The 19464-nt window shown below is 40.9% G+C and overlaps 9 protein-coding genes across 9 annotated transcripts; 6 read left to right on the top strand and 3 right to left on the bottom strand.

Annotated features, from left to right (window-relative positions):
* Positions 1-1049: 1049 nt before the first annotated feature.
* ATC70_002486 (uncharacterized protein) lies at positions 1050-2588 on the top strand (the record flags this gene model as incomplete). Its single annotated transcript, XM_064821860.1, has 1 exon — positions 1050-2588. The coding sequence occupies one exon, from the start codon at positions 1050-1052 to the stop codon at positions 2586-2588; it is 1539 nt and encodes a 512-aa protein (XP_064681546.1).
* Positions 2589-3061: 473 nt separating this feature from the next.
* On the top strand, positions 3062-5907 carry MSH4 (MutS protein msh4; the record flags this gene model as incomplete). Its single annotated transcript, XM_064821859.1, has 4 exons — positions 3062-3278; positions 3356-4531; positions 4611-5206; positions 5272-5907. The coding sequence occupies 4 exons, from the start codon at positions 3062-3064 to the stop codon at positions 5905-5907; spliced, it is 2625 nt and encodes an 874-aa protein (XP_064681545.1).
* Positions 5908-7465: 1558 nt separating this feature from the next.
* Positions 7466-8234, bottom strand: MTR4 (ATP-dependent RNA helicase mtr4; the record flags this gene model as incomplete). The annotated part of the gene is made up of 4 exons (XM_064821858.1): positions 7466-7576; positions 7632-7823; positions 7892-7982; positions 8041-8234. The coding sequence occupies 4 exons, from the start codon at positions 8232-8234 to the stop codon at positions 7466-7468; spliced, it is 588 nt and encodes a 195-aa protein (XP_064681544.1).
* A 907-nt stretch (positions 8235-9141) lies between these two features.
* Positions 9142-12024, top strand: ATC70_002483 (uncharacterized protein; the record flags this gene model as incomplete). Its single annotated transcript, XM_064821857.1, has 2 exons — positions 9142-10119; positions 10171-12024. 2 exons carry the CDS (start codon positions 9142-9144, stop codon positions 12022-12024), a joined length of 2832 nt encoding a protein of 943 aa, XP_064681543.1.
* A 15-nt stretch (positions 12025-12039) lies between these two features.
* On the bottom strand, positions 12040-12455 carry ATC70_002482 (uncharacterized protein; the record flags this gene model as incomplete). The annotated part of the gene is made up of 3 exons (XM_064821856.1): positions 12040-12129; positions 12185-12322; positions 12378-12455. The coding sequence occupies 3 exons, from the start codon at positions 12453-12455 to the stop codon at positions 12040-12042; spliced, it is 306 nt and encodes a 101-aa protein (XP_064681542.1).
* Positions 12456-12652: 197 nt separating this feature from the next.
* Positions 12653-12977, top strand: NTH1_1 (alpha,alpha-trehalase nth1; the record flags this gene model as incomplete). The annotated part of the gene is made up of 2 exons (XM_064821855.1): positions 12653-12751; positions 12816-12977. 2 exons carry the CDS (start codon positions 12653-12655, stop codon positions 12975-12977), a joined length of 261 nt encoding a protein of 86 aa, XP_064681541.1.
* Positions 12978-13729: 752 nt separating this feature from the next.
* ATC70_002480 (uncharacterized protein) lies at positions 13730-15011 on the top strand (the record flags this gene model as incomplete). The annotated part of the gene is made up of 6 exons (XM_064821854.1): positions 13730-13900; positions 13965-14039; positions 14091-14306; positions 14361-14460; positions 14522-14916; positions 14973-15011. The coding sequence occupies 6 exons, from the start codon at positions 13730-13732 to the stop codon at positions 15009-15011; spliced, it is 996 nt and encodes a 331-aa protein (XP_064681540.1).
* A 30-nt stretch (positions 15012-15041) lies between these two features.
* ATC70_002479 (uncharacterized protein) lies at positions 15042-15725 on the bottom strand (the record flags this gene model as incomplete). Its single annotated transcript, XM_064821853.1, has 1 exon — positions 15042-15725. One exon carries the CDS (start codon positions 15723-15725, stop codon positions 15042-15044), a length of 684 nt encoding a protein of 227 aa, XP_064681539.1.
* Positions 15726-16485: 760 nt separating this feature from the next.
* Positions 16486-18350, top strand: rhp57 (DNA repair protein rhp57; the record flags this gene model as incomplete). The annotated part of the gene is made up of 9 exons (XM_064821852.1): positions 16486-16628; positions 16694-16956; positions 17013-17060; positions 17118-17186; positions 17248-17478; positions 17533-17631; positions 17689-17792; positions 17853-18167; positions 18228-18350. The coding sequence occupies 9 exons, from the start codon at positions 16486-16488 to the stop codon at positions 18348-18350; spliced, it is 1395 nt and encodes a 464-aa protein (XP_064681538.1).
* Between the last annotated feature and the right edge of the window lie 1114 nt (positions 18351-19464).

The raw sequence follows: 19464 nt of genomic DNA, 5'->3' as shown, positions 1-19464 counted from the left end.
CACTCGTTTTTTACAACGATAAAGAGAATATATGTCTAAATGGAACAGATTGGCTCCTCTTCAAAGCGATTTAAAGTTTTGATTTACGTGCATCCCTAAAAATGTCCTATATAGCAATTCTATTCAATTTGGACCTGATGTACTACTCTAATTTATTGAGTGGATCAGTCAATCATTAGCTTAATAACAATTCAATATGTTAGTTTAAACATCCACAGGTGAAGAAGCAAGTCGTCTCTTGCGGTGGTGGAGAAAAAGTTAATTATATAACTTATTCGTTCTTTATTTGGCAAGTCGGAACAACAGGTAAATTAGATCTATCAATCAATCGAAACTGCATCATCTAATTAGCAATTTACAGCCTATTGTTGCCACGAAATCACACTAAAAAGACTTTATACCTTACAATAATCGCTTGAGCACGAAATCGCTTGGCTGATGTTACAGGTGGCTCAACCAGATTGAATATGGCAACTAAACATATTTTCCAATTACTATAAAGAAGGTGCTAAAAATATATCGACGACATGAACGCCACTTTGGTCTCTTTCTGTTGCAAGATCAAGCAAATCTGTTTGTTTCCAACTGACCATGCTCTCAGTAGGGCATTACTAGACCACGCTGTCTCGAATCTCTCTCTCTCTATATATGGCTCGTATGCTTATTCACTGTGCATCAGCATTAGTTCTCTTAATATTGATTGCTTCTTACAAACGGAGCTTATTCGTCAACCCTTGTCTTACTTTGAATTACAATACACATTTGACTCAACAGAAAGACCCAAACTCACACATAAAATTATACAACATTACACTGTATCCAATTTCTCCCCTTTTCTTTTTTCCTTACTGCTACACTACGTCTTTATTTTTTTTATTCAGCCCTTTTTATATATAGACTTTTTCTTTTTTTCTTCCTTTTTTTTTTTTTCTTTCTCTTCCTCTCTCCCTCACTCTGTCTGCTACTCTCTCTGTCTCGCTTTTACCATCCTCTCGTTGTCTATCTTCTTACAAAGAGTTCCGAATCAGAAATATACACATATACACAACATGAAAAAATCAGTAGCAACCATATTACTGTTATTCGCAGCCTCAAGTATAGCACAGGACGATAATCTCACTTGTCTATCGTTAAAAGGTTCAACAACATGTGGTGCTTTTCAAAGCTTTTATATTAGTACAACTGGTCGATACCCCTTTCTTGCCAATGTGACAGATGTAGCTTCCTTTGATGCAGCAATGAGAAGCTATGTCAAATCCTCGGATTCGTATTTATCAGCATTGGGCTGTGCAAATAGAGCCGAAAACCTACCAACGATACCCTACGCACGCTACTCACTCACCTTTATGTGTGCCACTATTATTCAAGACAATTACTACTCGTTACCATGTAATTATCAATACAACCTCTCGCCGCCACCACTGTGTCAGTCAACGTGCTTTGATTATACTGCAAGTTTACAAGCCATCACAGGAAACACAGAAGTATGTCCTAACCAGCGGGAGCAGCACAGCCAACTAGAGAATCTGAATTCGTCTTGTGTATATTGGAGTGGGCTGAATGGTACATACAACTGTATTATTGGCATGGCAAATGAACCGAGCAATTGTGGATTTGGATCAGTATCACAGGCGTGTGGCTATTGTAAATCAAATGGTACTGATTCGTGTTGCGAAACAGTGAGTGGATGCCGATCTTTATCAGTGGGCGCTATCATAGGTATCATTATTGGTTGTCTGGTGTTTGCAGGTTTGGTGGGTGCTTTTGTGTTTTGGTTCTGTTACAAGAAGAACAAGAAGCAGAAATACAATGGGTTTATGATGAACAGCCAAAACCAAAAACATGAGCTTCACGACAGTTCCAGCGCACTGGGATATGAATCATTGGTATCACAGCAAGGATTCAACAATGCAAGCCAACAAAAAGTGATGACACCACCGCCCGCTATCAGTACAACCAATTTGGCATCGCCACCACCTATCAACACAATGTCAACAAACTCTGTTCAGCCCGTTTTGGACGAATTCTTTGAAGTGAAGCATCCCTATCCACCGCAGATGGGAGATGAGCTGGGATTGCATGTGGGCGATATTGTATGTGTTGCAATGAACTTTGATGATGGCTGGGCACTTGGATTCAATGTGACAACTGGCTTGAAAGGTGTATTCCCGGTTGTATGTGTCGCTCCTGCTCCTGAAGAGCTGTTAGAACAACTATTAATACCGGAACAAAACGCCACAAACAAAACACTGGTTGAAGATGGTAGCCCTGAGCACTTGAACATGCAGCAAATATGTGAAAATTTGAAGCGATCCATGAGTCAACGTACCAATGCAAGCTCTCTACCTACATCAGAATTGACACAGCATAGCAACATACCAAGAAGAACAGCAAGTATAATGAGGAGCACATACGATTACCGCGAATCCGACTCACCCACTTCACCCACTCACCATACTCCATTCTTTGATGTAAATATGTTACATAGCAACAATAGCTTATCACAGCCTGAACCTGCTCTATTTCAACCTATTGAAACCATTGAAATGCATCGAAAAAACAACCGTGTATCTAAACTTGAAGAATAAAATCACCAAAAAAAAAAAATAATAGAATTTCATCCGTGAAACCGAAAACCTCTTTCTCATTGCAGAAACTAATCAAATACAGCAAGACATGATGTGATGCATTGACATTTAAACTACATTCTGTTATTTTCTCTTTGCAGAAAAGACAGAATTTACTTGCTAAAGATGTTTCAAGGAATTGAATCTAAATCATTCAAGCAAAACCCCCCATCTTCTGGTAGTGGTTGCTTTAACGCTGTCAATTCTGACCAAGGACCTTCATAAATGCTTAATTTACGGATATGCAAAATGAGACGAGGTAGGGAGCTTAGGTGTGTGTGGAGTTGATTAGCAGTGTGTGTGTATCCAATCAAGGGCACTATAAAAAGCATAAATTTCTACACAAAATGCTCTTTTTCCTTTTTCTCTCTCCCTTATTCACAGAAAAAACCTATTAAATGTCATATACCCTCATTTCTTTAGCCTTGTAAATAATGAAAGCACTTGATAAAACGAAAATTGATACTGTATTTGAATCCGATTCAAGTCATCCAAGTAGCTCATCATCCTCTTTATCGTCGTCCTCAGTAGAAACAGCAGAGTGCTCTCGAAAACTATGGAAGAAGCCTCACCACCATCAGCATAATAGCACTATTGAAGACACCTCCCATGAAGACTATCCAGAGAGCAATAATGATGTGATGGATCAAGGTTAGCAGTAGAAATTTACGTAGCACATCAGATGGGGTAATCTAACAAAATAGTCCGGGGCTGATCATCATGTATAGATGCTTCATTTTTTTACGCCATAGCAAAGGAATCATTGCCATCAAGCAATAAGCATCGTCGCCAACAGCAACACCATCAGCAGCAGCAACACCGCCGCCATGAGAATAACCTGGCTGTCACTAGGAACGCTTCAAATGACGCATCGAGCAAACGTCAAACAAAGCTGCTGTTGGTTTCTTTGATTGAATCATTGTGTCAAACTTACGGCGATTCACCAGAATCAACACGTAAAATATTTTTAATGATCTGCCAAACACTCAGTTCTTTAGGCTTCATTGATTCTGAATTCATTGATGAAGTAGCTGGTGTACGATCGACTTATCACAAGGCATTTGAGCAGCTATTTTACACTGCTGCTCAAACAGTTAGGCAACAAGAGTTGCGCTCAGGAAATCAGCCAAAGCTCCTTACCTCTGCACAACAACAAGAAATACTGAAGGAGAGAATCGAGTCTTTATCAACGTCTCATTCATCGTCTTCCTCAGTGGAGTCATTTTTAGGTGGCAATGAAGAGATAGCAGATCAAGATATCTCTCGACCTCTCAAATATTCCCTGTCGATTCAACAATCCAGATACAACAACGATTTTGTACAGGTTGGCATGTTGGGTCGTGGTGGTTTTGCCTGTGCCTACAAAGCACGCAACAAGTTGGACGATATTGAATACGCTATTAAAAAGATTCGTCTCCTGGATCAAGAAGAAGATGACGGCTACGACAAAATATTCAGAGAAATTAAGAATCTGGCTCGTTTGGAGCATCACAACGTGGTTAGATACTATTCGTCCTGGCTGGAATATGCTGCTTCCATCGATGAAAATCATGGAGAAGATGATGAAGACGAAGACTTGTCATGGATATCAAGTTCGTCTCCAAACAACGAATTCACATTTGATGATGATGATGACAAGTCAAGCATCTTCAATGGTCAAGACCCTACTTTTGACCTAAGCGAGGAAGATTCGTTGAACAATAATCGACCCACAACTGCTGAAGAAATGTCCTATATTAGCTTTGGAACGAGCGACAATGAGCCTTCCGAAGCTGATAACGTACAGCTCTGTGCATCTTCCTCCAACTCGACGATCAGAAAGTCCTGCTATGGAGGTAGCAGTACCAAGCAAAAGCAAGAAAAGGGTGGCTTCATCCTCTTTATCCAAATGCAACTTTGTCCTAGTAAGTTTTTTTTGTCATCTATGTAGTTCGTCAGCCTCATCAGTTCTGTGTAACTTTTTCTCTTTCACCAACACTATAGGTACTTTGCATGAATATCTCAAATTTCGAAATCAAAACCCTAGCGAATACTTTGATGATCAACAAAACATTGACTTGTTTAGCCAGATTCTTCAAGGCTGTGCCTACATCCACCAACAGGGACTCATCCATCGTGATCTGAAACCAAGTAACATCTTTCTATCACGTCCAGCCACCGTACCTGAACATCGCAATCGTCGTCGTACGGCTAATGGCAGTGGCACCAGCCTGAGCGATGCTAATATAAATTGCAAATGTTGCACTGAAGCCCTTATACCCAAAATTGGTGATTTTGGTTTAGCAGCTAGTGTTTTGCACGCAGAGGATGAGGATGACGAAGTCATGGACGATGAAGAAGACGACCACTATTTAGCATCTACATTCGAAAGCCAACACTCAAACAGTAGTAGTAGTATCATTGAGTTGTTCGCCGCCTCACACCCTCATTCACACCGACATCGCCATCATCGTAGCAAGCATGACGCTAGTAGCAGCAATTCAGATAGCATCTTGTCACTTCGTGCTGCAAATTCCTTCAAGAACACGGGGCGCCCTCGTTTACGAAGAAACAGAACTAGTGGTGTTGGTACTCGCACAGTAAGTATATACCATAGTAGCTTTGGAATGCTAGCACGTATTCATGTACGTCATATATTATATAGTATGCTGCCCCTGAGCAGTTAGCAACCCCATCCTACAATTATGACGAGAAGGCTGACATCTACTCGCTTGGTATCATTCTGTTTGAACTCTATAACCCCTTCTCATCTGCCATGGAACGTGCCATCGCCATTGACCAGCTCAAGAAAGGAATATTCCCAGACAAGTTTAGTCAAGTGTATCCAGTGGAGAAACAGGTCATTTCTCGTATGATGAATCCAGATCCTTGTTTGAGGCCAACAGCACTCGATATTCTAGATTTAGATATCTTCAACCCACAATCACAACATCATTCACAACAAGAACAACAGCAGCAGTTGGAACACATCGAGTTGGCTGCCATCTCAACTACTACAGAGCTGAATATTATCCATGATCGTGAAATGGCTGAAATGCGTGATCGATATTGTCAGATGAAGCAAGAAAAAGAGGATCTTCAACGACGCCTGGATGAGCTGGAACACAAGCTGAACCATTGCAATGTCAATGAGCATCCGCATAAGCGGCCTCATGAATTAGATGATGACAATGATGATTCCTCTACTGCTGTTGTTCCCACAGTACATCAGCATAAAAAGAAGGAAATAGATAGCCTTTTCCAATCAACCCTGCTTGCTAAATTCATGATGCCAAATTGAACAGCATTCATTATTTAGTCTGTACACATGTACATTTGAACTATCTCCTCCCCACTCTCTGTTTTCGCATTCTATTGTAAATAAATTTATTCCTACATCCTCCAATGTTTATAATGTAGACTTTGAAGACGACTTCTTTTGCATACCCAAATAATACAATGTAAAAAACGTCGTCAGAGGCAGAAAAAAAATAAAACATTGGGCATTGGACAAGGTTCAAAAAGCCTTTCTTCACATCTAGAAGCACGTATATGCGATCCTGAGTGAAGAAAAAGAATGGCAAACTTGAAATAATATCAACGGGGATGCTCACATTCGACTCAACTCACAAATGAGGCTGGAGCTAATCGTCAATGAAGATAGGCACACTCAGAATCTACCAACTATCAACCAGAGTGCCGTCGTTATTCCCAATTAATATTCTGATACAAGTCTTAAAGATATCCTCATCACACATCGAAAAGCTTTTCATCAGTCAGTAGCAATAGTCTCTTTTAAACGAACTAATGAATGCATACTGCCTACATGCCATGCTGAAATGCTGTAGATCACGAATAGGAAGTTACGATTACATATATTTTGGTGATAAGATGTGAAAATGCCTAGAGAAACCAGAATAAATTATTCAAGCTAATGATTGTCCTTTTAGCTTTATGGTCCCCATGTAATCAGCATCGCAATCATCATTGTCATCATCAGAAAGGCATTTGGGTCAGCCAACAACAGCGCCGCCGCCAAACCCAATTCAATCTCCGCTTATTTTTTTCTGCTCAAGATTGGACAGATCATTTTTCTTTTCGACTTGACAGATCTACTTTGAGTGATTCGACTATATAAATTGTGATAATCATGCAACACGTCCTAATACGTTCTTGAAGTACTTTTCAAGGCGCATCTAATGGTGCCAAGTAAAGTAAATGTTTTGAATAAAGCTATTGAGCAATTTGATAAAATATGAAATGATGTTTTGACCAAAATGTCGAAATTTTGCATATGAAAGCCTCGCAAAAGCGGTTTCAGGGGTTGCTTTGGATTAAGAGAAACATTTTGATTCAATACATACTATAGTAAAAGTTCATTTTCAAGGTCAAAAACGCGATCGTTTGATTTTCGATGAAAACCATAAGGGGTATCTCATACTTTTTGGTCAATTTATGGCCATGTTTTTTTTTATCCTAAAAAGTTGAGCAGAGGTGTCAGTAAGTTAATGCTAATTGAGAGCAATTGGTTGCTGCTATTCTGGCAGTCTAAAACAACTTCTAGCACTAGAAATCACTGCTATAATGCATCCACATTTCACTGTGCTTGACATATTTTTGGGTGGTAAAAGGCGGTGCAAGTATAATGTGAGCCCTTACACGAATCCTTCTCATTTATGCAAACATGGTGCATCGTAGAAGAGTCAGATCTACAGTTACTGGCCGTTTATGGGATTCTCACGCGATGATAGACTGATTTTAAAGCACAATTACTTAAAATCAGGATCAAACGAAAAAGTTGCATAATATGCAATATCAGATTAAGATGTAGAGCAAAAACACTAATTTCGCCAGCTATTTTATTTATTATTTTGTTGATCCTGTAATGTAGAAGGAGCCATTCCAAAATCTTGAGGAGTAGAAATGTTCTGCTCGATACATATTGCTTTAATGGAAGCATAATGATGGATCTATGTAACGAGTGAATTAGTCTTTTTGCAGCGAATCGTATGCAATTCAACTCACTGCATGTATACAGCTGTAGAATAGCTCTCTCCCAAAAGACGATGCAAATCGATATTTGCTATCATTCGCTGGATCAATGGTCGCTAAAAGAGTCAGCGGCTGCTCTAGTGGAATGTGATCATGCTCCTTGATTACTGATATCAGCCGCTCCAAGTATTGAATAGCAGCGAATCGATTCGTTTCTGACGGATTCTAAATAAGCGAGTCAATCAGTCAAAGTGAGGGAGATGGTCTCTATCCATATCAAGTTTTGGTATTACATTTCGTGCTCTTATATCATAATCCACAACCCAATCAGATGGAATGGGCTGGCATTGTTTGTACAGTAGGTTGAAATGATCGGATACATGTCTATTTCGAGTCTATACTCAGTGTTGTGTAGTAGCAACGCAATTGTTTTCCTAGATACCTAATGTGTTTGCCTATGCTCCCTCCAAACATGACTTTGGAAGTCTGGGTATATTGTTCATCTTGCAATGTATGAATGAGATCAATGGCTTGCTGGATAACGTCGCAGGCCATTTCTTGTATAGGCACATGGTCCTTCTTTTCTTGGGGAGGAGAATGTGGAGCTGTTATTGTATCGTACACAGGTAGAGACATCTTGTTTTTGTTGGTAATGAAAAAAATGGAAAAGAAGGAAAAATAAACAACTATTTAAATGAAATGAGATTTATAGCATTGAATGCAATTCATGTGACGTTTGGCTGACCGCATGTACATCACATACATCCCATCCCATCAAAATCCTGCAGTTTTTCGAGTTGAGAATATTGGATTTCCCACATGAATGGTTCAAAAGCAAGATCATTTGACATGTGGGGGGGGGGGGCAACCCACCATGTATGCCTGTGGCATAAATTTTGCATAATTGGGATTCATGTTATCCGTTCTCAAATCAAGCTGGACTGCTGGCTATCATCAAAGCTAGCACTCTCTTGATGACACTATACAAAAATGACATGCTGAACACACACTAATGCACTGAGATCATTAGGAACATGACGTAGAGTTGCAAATATTGCGAATCTGGTAAAATTGCCATATTTACCATGAACATTGTGAGTCAAGTGAGCGTTTGCTTATGTACACTCTCTTTGCATCTTTCTTAATTTCAAGTCGGTTGGCTGCACATCAACATGTAAGGTAGGCTCTCTACGGGCCGTAGATGAATGCGAGCTACTTGCATATAGATGGCATGTCTTTGAGAGTTCATTTCAGGACATTTATGATTGACATCGCTTCTCGCATGGCATTTTTTAGCAGAAAACACATTGGGATCAATCATCATGGATATCCCAATTTGATACAGCTGTTTATAGCTAACACTCCTTCAGGGAATGCTGGGCTGATCGACCCAAGGAATTCTACCCATCTCCCCATTCGGCTTGGAAGGAGGTGCTCTTTTATGACCAATGGTATTTCTCGACGTACAAAAAGTATATGGTTCCGCTTCTAACAAGCATTTTTACCTTCCTTGTTCTTTGTTCGCATATATACGACTTTCGATATGAAAATTAGTTTAGGCACCTGTCTACCTAAACTAGCCTTGGTGGTTGTGTTTTCAACCACCTTGGCGAATGCAATGAAGTTTGAGGATTTCAAAACCTGCTCACAATCCGGCTTTTGTCGTCGCAACAGAGCCTATGCGGATGAAGCGTCTCTCGATTCGTCTCCTTATACCTTGGTGAAAGACTCCATTTCCCTATCAAACAACAAAGTCCATGCAGATATCAGAAACACAGACACGCAAGTCATCTTGACTTTGGATCTACACATTCTCCAAGATAACACAGCACGCGTTCGCATCAATGAAAAGGCACCCATCAAACCTCGTTATGACGAGCACGGCAAATACACACTTGTACAAGAACCCGAGTTAGTGGACATGTTGTCTTCTGAACAGACAAACGAAGGCATTGTTGTTTTGCATATCGATACGACGCGCAAGATTGTGATCCACCCTCAACCTGTTCGTATCGAATTCTTGGTGAACGATGCACCTGTCATCACTTTGAACGATCGTGGCTTTTTCCATTTTGAACATTTGCGTACCAAAGATACTCACAAGCCCAAGATGGTGGAAAAGAAGAACGAAGATGGCACTGTTAGTACAGTCGAAGCTGAATGGGAAAAGGATTTGTGGGAGGAAACATTCAAGACTTGGACTGACCCCAAGCCCAATGGCCCTGAATCCATTGCTATGGATATTAGTTTCCATGGTTTCCCCAATGTATATGGCATTCCAGAACATGCTTCCAGCCTTGCATTGAAGGAGACTCGTGGTGGTGATAACGCTTATACTGAGCCCTATCGTCTTTATAACACGGATGTATTTGAGTACGCTTTGGATAGTCCTACTGCTCTCTATGGTGCTGTACCTTTGATGATTGCTCACAAGCAAGGTCTGTCAGCCGGTGTTTTCTGGATGAACCCTGCCGAGACCTGGATTGATATTGTAAAGTCCAAGTCTGAGGAAGGCGTCAAGGTAAGTTGACTCAATTAGGTTGATTCACTCGTCTGACGAGTAGTATTATAGGCCTCTGCTCAAAAGGTATTGGGACTACACAAGGAGGGCACTTCAACACAAACGCACTGGATGTCAGAGGCAGGTGTCCTCGATTTATTTGTCTTCTTTGGCCCCTCCACCAAGGACATTCTTCGTCAGTACAGTAGATTGACAGGTCCTCCTGCCATGCCTCAAATGTTTGCTGTGGGCTACCACCAATGTCGCTGGAATTACATCAACCAAAGAGATGTGCTAGAGGTGGATAGACAGTTTGATGAAAATGATATGCCTTATGATGTAATTTGGCTGGATATCGAGTACACGGATGAAAAAAAGTACTTTACCTGGGACACGCCCAAGTTCCCTGACTCTATTGGCATGGAAGAGGCTCTGGATGACAAGGGCCGCAAATTGGTGGCTATCGTGGATCCTCATATCAAGCGTGCTGACAACTATCGCATCTGTGACGAAGCCAAGTCAAAGAACTTGTTCGTCAAGAAGCCTGATGGGGCTGACTACGAAGCTTGGTGCTGGCCAGGTCAATCCTCTTGGGTCGATTTTGTGCACAAGGAATCCTACGACTGGTGGAAGAAGCAATTTGCATTTGACAAGTTCAAGGGAACTCGCGAGAATGTCCACATTTGGAACGACATGAATGAGCCCTCCATCTTCAATGGACCCGAAATCACTATTCAAAAAGAGATGATTCATGATGGCAAATGGGAGAACCGTGTGCTGCATAATTTGTATGCTCATTTGTCTCACATTGCTACTGCTGACGGTGTTCGTGAACGCACAGAGGTTCAAAAGCGTCCCTTTGTTTTGGCTCGTGGCTACTACGCTGGTGTACAGCGTGCTGGCCCCATTTGGACGGGTGATAACATTGCCAATTGGGAATCTCTCAAGTATACAAATCCTATGATTTTGTCCAATAGTATGGGTGGTGTCCCCTTCACAGGCGCTGATGTACCTGGCTTCTTTGAGAACCCTACTCCCGAGTTGTTGGCTCGTTGGTATCAAGCTGCTACCTATCAACCCTTCTTCCGTGGTCATGCTCATATCGATACCAAGCGTCGTGAGCCTTATTTATCAGCAGAGCCTTACAAGTCTATTACGCGCGATACTTTGCGTGAACGCTATGCTCTCTTGTCTCACTGGTATACCTTGTTCTATGACGCCTACAAGAATGGCACTCCCATGATGCGCCCCATGTTTATGGAGTTCCCTGAGGATGAGTCTGTATTCACGATGGATGATCAGTTCATGGTAGGTGATTCCATCTTGGTCAAGCCCATTACAACAGAAGGAGCTGTTACCACAGATGTGTATTTCCCTGGCGAAGGACCTTGGTATCATACTAAATCCCATGAACAAGTCTCCACATTGGGCTGGAAGACGATTGATGCTCCTTTGGACACGATTCCTGCTTTCTATCAAGGTGGCCGTATCATTCCTCGTCGTGAGCGTGTGCGTCGCAGCTCTCCAGCTATGCGTTTGGATCCCTTCACCTTGGTGATTGCCAAGAATCAACAAGGACATGCTCAAGGCCGCTTGTACATGGACGATGAAGAGACCTATGCATTCCAAAACGGTGCCTACGCTCACACTGAATTCAGCTTTGCCGACAACGCATTGACATGTAAGAACATCCACGAAAATGCCTCCAGCAAAGAAGCCGAGGCGTTCGCCAAGACTGTTGACAAGGTTCGTATTGAGCGTATCCACATCTTGGGTCAAAGCAAGAAGCCATCTGGTGTCAAGGTTGTTACACAGGGCAAGACAATCGAGAGTGATTTCACCTTTGATTATCAAAGGCAAGCTGTTACCATCAAGGACCCCAAGGTGTCTGCAACTCAATGCGGCTGGTCTATCATTGTCTACTAAATAAATATGTGTTTTTTATTGCTTGGATGTGTGCGCTAAAGTAACTGAACTCTGTAATGAATGCATTTGATGTTTGCCGGATGAAATGAGTGATTTAATGTGATCCTAAACAAAGTATTAATTGTGATGGATCCACATCTGAATTATGGCAAGTGCTTACAATGCTCTTTTCATTGCGGTGACGCTCAAAGTCGGCTCTAGCCCACTGTATCAATTCTTTAGCGTCTCCCTTGTCCATGCCTTTAGTACAGCGCACAATCTGTCGATATAAGGATATGACTTGGCCTCGCAGCAGAAACTAGCGCTAATGAGTGAGTCGATGGTACATGTGCGACTGTTCAATGGATACATACATGATCTAATGTCAAGCCCTCTTGAAAGAACTTGGGCATAGGAGGTGCTTTATGGAGTCGAATCAGTGTAGGTAACATGCTGGTATGTGGATATGCGGGGTCAAAACGATTTGCAACGAGAAGGAGAGGGGTAGAAGAAGGCCATTTCAACTTCGGTAATTGTAATAATAACCCTGTCACTTTTCACAGCTTTTTTTTTTTTCCTACATCCCATTTGCAACCCCATCCACATCTCTTCCTCATTCTACTTTAGACACAACAATATCATATACAACATGAGACAAAACTTTATTGGTATGGTCGTTAGCAATGCTATGCAAAAGACAATCAAAGTGAAGGTTACCAGCCAAAAGCTTCACCCTATTGTTCTCAAGGTATAATCACATCACATATGCCACACACCCCTGGCTATTGTATGCTAATTCAATTTCGCAATAGACTATTAAAACACACAAAAACTACCTCGTTCATGATGAAAAGGAAGCTTGTAAGTTGGGCGATGTCGTGCGCATCGAAGCTTGCAGACCTTTAAGTAAACACAAGCATTTTGCCGTTGCCGAAGTCATCAGAAGCGTCAAGGGCTCAGCTACCTCTGTATAGATCAACTTTAATTAATAATCAACTCAACAATAAAGAACGATATCAGTGTGATGTAAATAGATATTTAAAAAACAAAGTGGAATCATGTATTATACACTGCTATGCTTACATGTGATGAATACATCACATTGCTCTTAGAGGGTCTCTTTTCTGACCGATTAAAGCCAAGTATTAGGATAGCGCCATTGCTAGGATAGTCTTTGTTGGCTACATACTGTCAGAACTTCAGATATCCATTATAGTGCCACCTTGTAATATCATGGATTAAAGAAGCGGGACGTCAATCAATATTGTCCATTTGACAGATTTGCAGCTTTTTAACAGTGAACCAATGCTACAGTGTGGCTACTAGGTCTATTTGACAGTTTAAGTCTGTTTTTCTTACATAAGATCAAGGGATTGCTTTTCGAAGCGTTTTAATGGTGAAAAATCGGATAAGTTTAATCAGTGAAAGATACACTCAACCAGGAATTACAGCCTATCGCTTGCAGCTGATACTATCTAATCTTTCTCAGGCTAAAGGGACACGAACAAGCATATGAAGCTCTGCTACAGATTTGATCTGTCCAACGTATCCAATCACATCCAGAGATTTGTTTGTAACATATGATAACCCAATCAGATCCACACTGTAGTCTATAAAATATTTTCTTTTTTTACATCTAAAAGGCACACTTTTAATCTTTAGGTTGCTTTTTTCTTCTTGTTTCTCTAATTGATCAACTTTTCTCCCACTTTGCAATAACAGCACCATGTCTAATTTGTTAGAAATCAGCTCTGATGAGCAATTTGGCGACCTCCTTTCCAAGAAAGATACTGTCTACGTCTTGAACTTTTGGGCTTCTTGGGCCGAACCTTGTCAGCAAATGAATGAAGTCTTTGCTGAACTCGCTGGTAAATTCCCTGCTCTTCAATTCCTCAAGGTAGGTTGGATGTGGCTGGTATGAATCAAGGCCTCTAATTGATACCCTTGTTTTGCGGCTACAGATTGAAGCAGAAGAATACCCTGACATCTCTGAAACTTTCGAGATTTCTGCCGTTCCTACTTTTATTGTACTCAAGGTAAGTTAGACTTGTGAGTATGATTGATCTGTCTCTGATGGATGTGCTTAGGGTGGCAAAATTGCTGAACAAATTGAAGGTGCAAAGGCTGCTGAATTGACAAATGCCGTAGCTAAGCATGCAAAGGGTGTGTTGAATAAGTTTGCCAATTCCGCAGCGGCTGGCACAGATAACGGAGCAAAGCCTGTCAAGGATTTGAACGCTCGTCTCAAAGCACTTGTGAATAGCGCACCTGTCATGATTTTCATTAAGGGTACTCCTCAGCAGGTAAATGCAACTTGACGTGGATTTTTGGGATTTGATTAGTAATACAATGTGTAGCCTCGTTGCGGTTTCTCACGTCAATTGGTCGAGTTATTAGGAGAGGAGAAGGTCAAATACAGCTCGTTCAATATTCTTGCAGATGAGGATGTTCGTCAAGGTAAACCATATATCTGTCATACATGAAGCAAATCAGGGCGATTAGTAATACATCAACATAGGGTTAAAGGCTTACTCTGACTGGCCAACATACCCTCAAGTGTATGTCAATGGAGAGTTGATGGGCGGTTTGGATATTATCAAAGAGATGATTGCATCAGGCGAATTTAAAGAAATGTTACCCAAAGAAAAGGACCTCAGCACTCGCCTGCAGGAATTGATCGAAAAGCAATCTGTCATGGTGTTTATCAAGGGCACACCTGAAGAGCCTCGCTGTGGATTCTCAAGACAGTTGATTGCTTTGTTGAACGACAGACATGTTAAATACGGTTATTTTGATATCTTATCAGATGACGACGTCAGACAAGGCATGAAGGCTCATGTAGACTGGCCAACATTCCCCATGCTGTTCTATAAGGGCGAATTATTGGGCGGCTTAGATATTGTAAAGGAAATGGTAAGGTTTTATTATGATTGTATGGCGGATATTGTTTGCTAACTATTGTGATTTAGATTGAAAGTGGTGAATTTGATCAAGTTTTAACTGCTTAAAGAAATTATGTATAAAGTTTAATGATAAGATTATAATCCAACTGGGGCTGCGGTCACTCTTGTGTCTCTTTCGAGTCTTGTAAATGTTGCAATCTTTTCTTTGCATGAGGGGCAATGATGCGTAACGTCCTTTGTGTAGGGGAAAATGAATGGGATCAAGCAGCCTCCACTGTGACAGCCAGCCAAGAAGAGTCCTGCAACTGACAATCCAGTGCATAAACCAGAGTCGTAATCCAAAACTGTGTATACCAATTGTTGGCAATGTGGGCATTGCACCAACTCAGATGATGTCCTTAATGCGGTTATCGGTTGAACTGTGTGCTGCGATTGTGATTGAGCCTGTGCTTGTTGTTGGGAAAGAGGATGAGGATGAGTGGTATCAGGCGGCGCCATACTGCCGTAATACATTACAGGAGGTTGTGGTCCATTGGGCTGTTGATTTTGAGGAGCAGGTGATGCTTGGTATTGAGGATATGGATATGATGGCTGATGCGGTTGCTGATGTGGGCTGTACTGTGGATAGGGTGCTTGCGGCATGTTTGTATAACTAGGTGATGACACCGAATAACTTGGAGGCAAATCGTCCTGAGATGGTAGCTTTGGGTAAACCGAGGCAATAGGCTGTTGCTGTTGTGGTTGCTGTTGTGGATGATGAGGAGATGAAGGCTGTGGTGGTGGCAGCTCTAGATGAGGGTTGTTGTGTAAACTGCTCATTTCCACAAATGGCTCTTGTTTGAAAAGTGGAAGAAATGCAAAAAGAAAAGTCCTTTTTATCATCAAACCGAGAAATTTATACGTAGTTGGGCTTAAGAGAGTAATCATCTGACCAGAAAACCAAGCAATCTTGGCAAAAGAATCATTGTCAGTGTAACCCTGAAGACTGATATAGTCATAGGGTGTGGCTAAGGTCACTATCCTTTAACTCTTAGTAGGTTTACCTAGTGTCTAAAGAAATTACACTTCTCGCTCAAGCCAGTTTTGTGAATGAACTTTGCAGTATTTGAGTGGAGAGCTCTAAACGTGTCCCAAGTTGATATACAGCATGTCAACAAAATGCTTTGAATTGTCGGTTTATTACATTTTTTTTTCTCAAATATTACAGCCTGGGATAGCTCTGGATTTGGTGTACTGCGCTGGTATTGAGAGCAGATGTTCATCGATGAGAATGGAGCCTTTGCCTATAAAACTATCATTGCATTGAGTTGGCATTTGCACTATATCAGTCACTCGCAGCCCTTGGCAGAAGTAAAAACAGCACTATATTGAACATTTATTTATGAAGTGGGCCCTTACATGCTAATTGCATTTACATCTCAAGAAAGCGTGCCTGTAATCTAAGACAAACCTTGGATGAATCTCGCCAAATAAATGCGAGATCAGAAAGGAAGTCGCTTCATTGACAACTGCCGGTTTTTCATGTTCAGTTCAGTGCAACCTGAAAGAATCTTTTCTTCCCGTTAAGCTTGTTTCAAAAATGACAAAATCCAACAGCGGTAAAAGACAACAAAATTTATTAAATTACTTTAAAGCATCCAGCCAGGAAGGACCCATGAGGCCTATTCAACATGCATCAGAAACTTCCCCTTCTACGTCTATTCAGACAAACCGCAACGAACAGTAATGATTGCTATCCGTAATCATGAGTAGACAGCTTATTTTTTTTTTTTTTTTGTCTCGAATAGAACGCCTGAGACCCTTGGAAAGAAGAAAGGGCCTATTGTTCTCATCAGAACGAAGAAAAAGCCTACCATGCCCCTCAGAAAGAAGAAAGGGCCTGTCATTATCGACAGCGACGAGGAAGAAACTGATCATCAAGATGACGATATGGACGAAGAAGTCATTCCTCGCAAAACAAACAAAAAAAGGAGATTGATTGTGGAAAGTAGCGATGAAGATGAGGATGTGGAAGCACCCAGCACTGTCGCATCCGAAGGGCTTGTTTCAGGTACCCTCAAGGATTTCAATAAGCTACTAAAATAGCTAATGCTTACTTTGGTAAAGACCCTGATGAAGACATGGAGGACGATTTAGAATTTTTGGATAAATCAGGTAACTGAAAATCGCAGCAGATGATAAAACCCCATTATTGATTATGGCATTTATCAGATATACTTACATCACGAACAAGAGGCAAACGTCTCGACAAGTATGCCGAGAGCCTGAAGAAACTGAAAGGTATTTTTTTTTTCCCCAGTTCAACGCATAAGGTACAATGCATGATTAAAACATTTATCAGATCGAAAAGTAAAAGCAGCGCAGTATGACAACGTACAGGATGGTCCAATTGACTCGTTCGTCTCGTCAAGGCGTCGTCCTGTCGTTATTTCGTCATCAAGTGAGAGTGATGGAGATGAAGACAGTTCTGAGGGGGGCAGTGGCTCGGACGATGAAGATGATTTTGTCGTGGATGATGATATTGTCGATGGACAAAGGGTTGAGACACCCATTGTGAACGCCGCTTTGCCAGGTACACTCATTGATTGCACAATGAAATTCGCGTAATAACATTAGCCTTGTATAGCCGAATTCAGCACAACGAAATCCATGTCGTTCAAACGGCAAATGGACTTCTACATCCAATCCCTCATAGAACTTGTGTTGGACCCAGCTTTTGACATGTGTAAGGAGAGTTGCAGATGCCGAAAATAAGAGATTGCTAATTTTCGATAAACATCAGCATCAAATCAGAAATACGCCTTAGCAAATGAAACCATCAACAGGAGGGTACAGGCATACAGAGACTCAATGGCTACCAGCGACGTTTGGTATCCCGAGTTTAAGGTATGATTTACAACACAATACTTAGCGCCTGTGCATGATTAATCTGACAGCTTCTTGTAGTCTGACGTAGATAAATATCCAAAATGGGCAGAAATTCGCAATTATGTGTATGATGGATTTGATGTCTGTGAAGCCTGTCGAGCCAACAAACCTGCCAGCATGTCTATCAAACTCTATTCAGATGATGAGCTTGACTATGAAACATATCACATTGGAAGCGAATGCAGCAAAAAAGCATTTATTTACCACGAGCTGAAGCATTTCCGAGCCCACATGTTCCAGAAAGTGCGCAGCCTTGTCAATGATAGACGTTACTTTGCCAATACTAGCGAGGAAGTGTTTCATAATCTGTTACAAACGGGTCATGTCAGAACGGTAAGGCGGTGGGATCTCTATTTTTTAGTTCATCCATTAACAATCGTTCGTTGCTTCTAGTTGAGAAAGAGCATAACCAAGCTATTCTCCAATGTTGTAGTAAGATACAACCCAAGAGGACAAAGGGCAGGAGTTGTCGAAGATGACAGTGATGATAGTAGCGAGGATGAGGATATGTGCTGAGTTATTTCTGCGTAATAATAATAGAAATGCTTTGAATCGTTAGAGCCAGTGTTGAAGGATTTGCAAACGGTTGCTATTTGAGAACATGAAATAATTTTCCTGTGTTGTGTTGAGTGTTGCAGCAACGCCTCCCGTTCGAAGTTCTGGGCTTCTCTTGGGAGTTCCTAGATAGAATATGCTTTTTTTTTTGCCGTGATTTACAAATCACTTGCGGATGCTGTATACCCTATTGTCTTATAAGCATCCTTATGCTCTAGAGCATAATAATAAATAGTAGCGAAATGAAAGTATAAAATATATTCTTTTGCATTCTCAATAATAGTGAAGCTCTTTTATAGATTAATTTATACTGAATTCTGACATAAAAGTCCTGTTATAGCTTTGAGAAGATTACAATTTGAGGTAAATACATCTACACATCCAAAAAGAAAAACAGTGGTAAACTGCCTGAAAAAATTCAATAACAAATTGCTCAGGAGAGCATTTTATAAGCCGAACATACATTTTAACTCCTATATCGGAGTCCCGGGTTAATTTGAAACCCAGATTCTCCTCTGAGGACGATGGTGTAAACCAAATTTCTGTAGGTAGAATGGTTTGTGGAATTTGAGGCTTTATAGACTAAAATTCACGGAAAAAAAAGAATAAAAAAAAAAACAGTAGTAAAGTCTGTAATGAAATAGCCACCCAAACGCAACTTAATTGAAAACCAAAGTTCATCAAATAGCACTCATTCAAATTCATGCTATTTGGATCTATTAATGAAAGCGCTCAAATGTACATCAAAAACCCATTTAAAAATACTAAAGTAAAGATACACGCTTATATCGCACATCGTGTGAATGAATCACTCCTGATCACAGTGTATTCAATCACACCCATGATGGTCGTAATAGGTGATGGTATCTTTATCCAAATAGAATTAAATCAATAACAAGCATATTCAAATATGACAACTATGCCCTGCTGCCATAGTTGCACAATATCCCAGATAAAGGATTCCATGCTTCAATAACAAACATCACACTTTAAACCATCAAGGTTACATTAAATCATGCTATGACGATAGCTCACCCAAGCCCATCAAGGTTACTCAAATCGACCCTTATGGCCA

The sequence above is a fragment of the Mucor velutinosus genome, assembly GCF_035048745.1.
Source record: "Mucor velutinosus strain NIH1002 chromosome Unknown tig00000093, whole genome shotgun sequence".
NCBI lineage: Eukaryota > Fungi > Mucoromycota > Mucoromycetes > Mucorales > Mucoraceae > Mucor > Mucor velutinosus.
The sequence above is the reverse complement of the archived record's forward strand: the minus strand, read 5'-3'. Positions and strand labels throughout refer to the sequence as shown.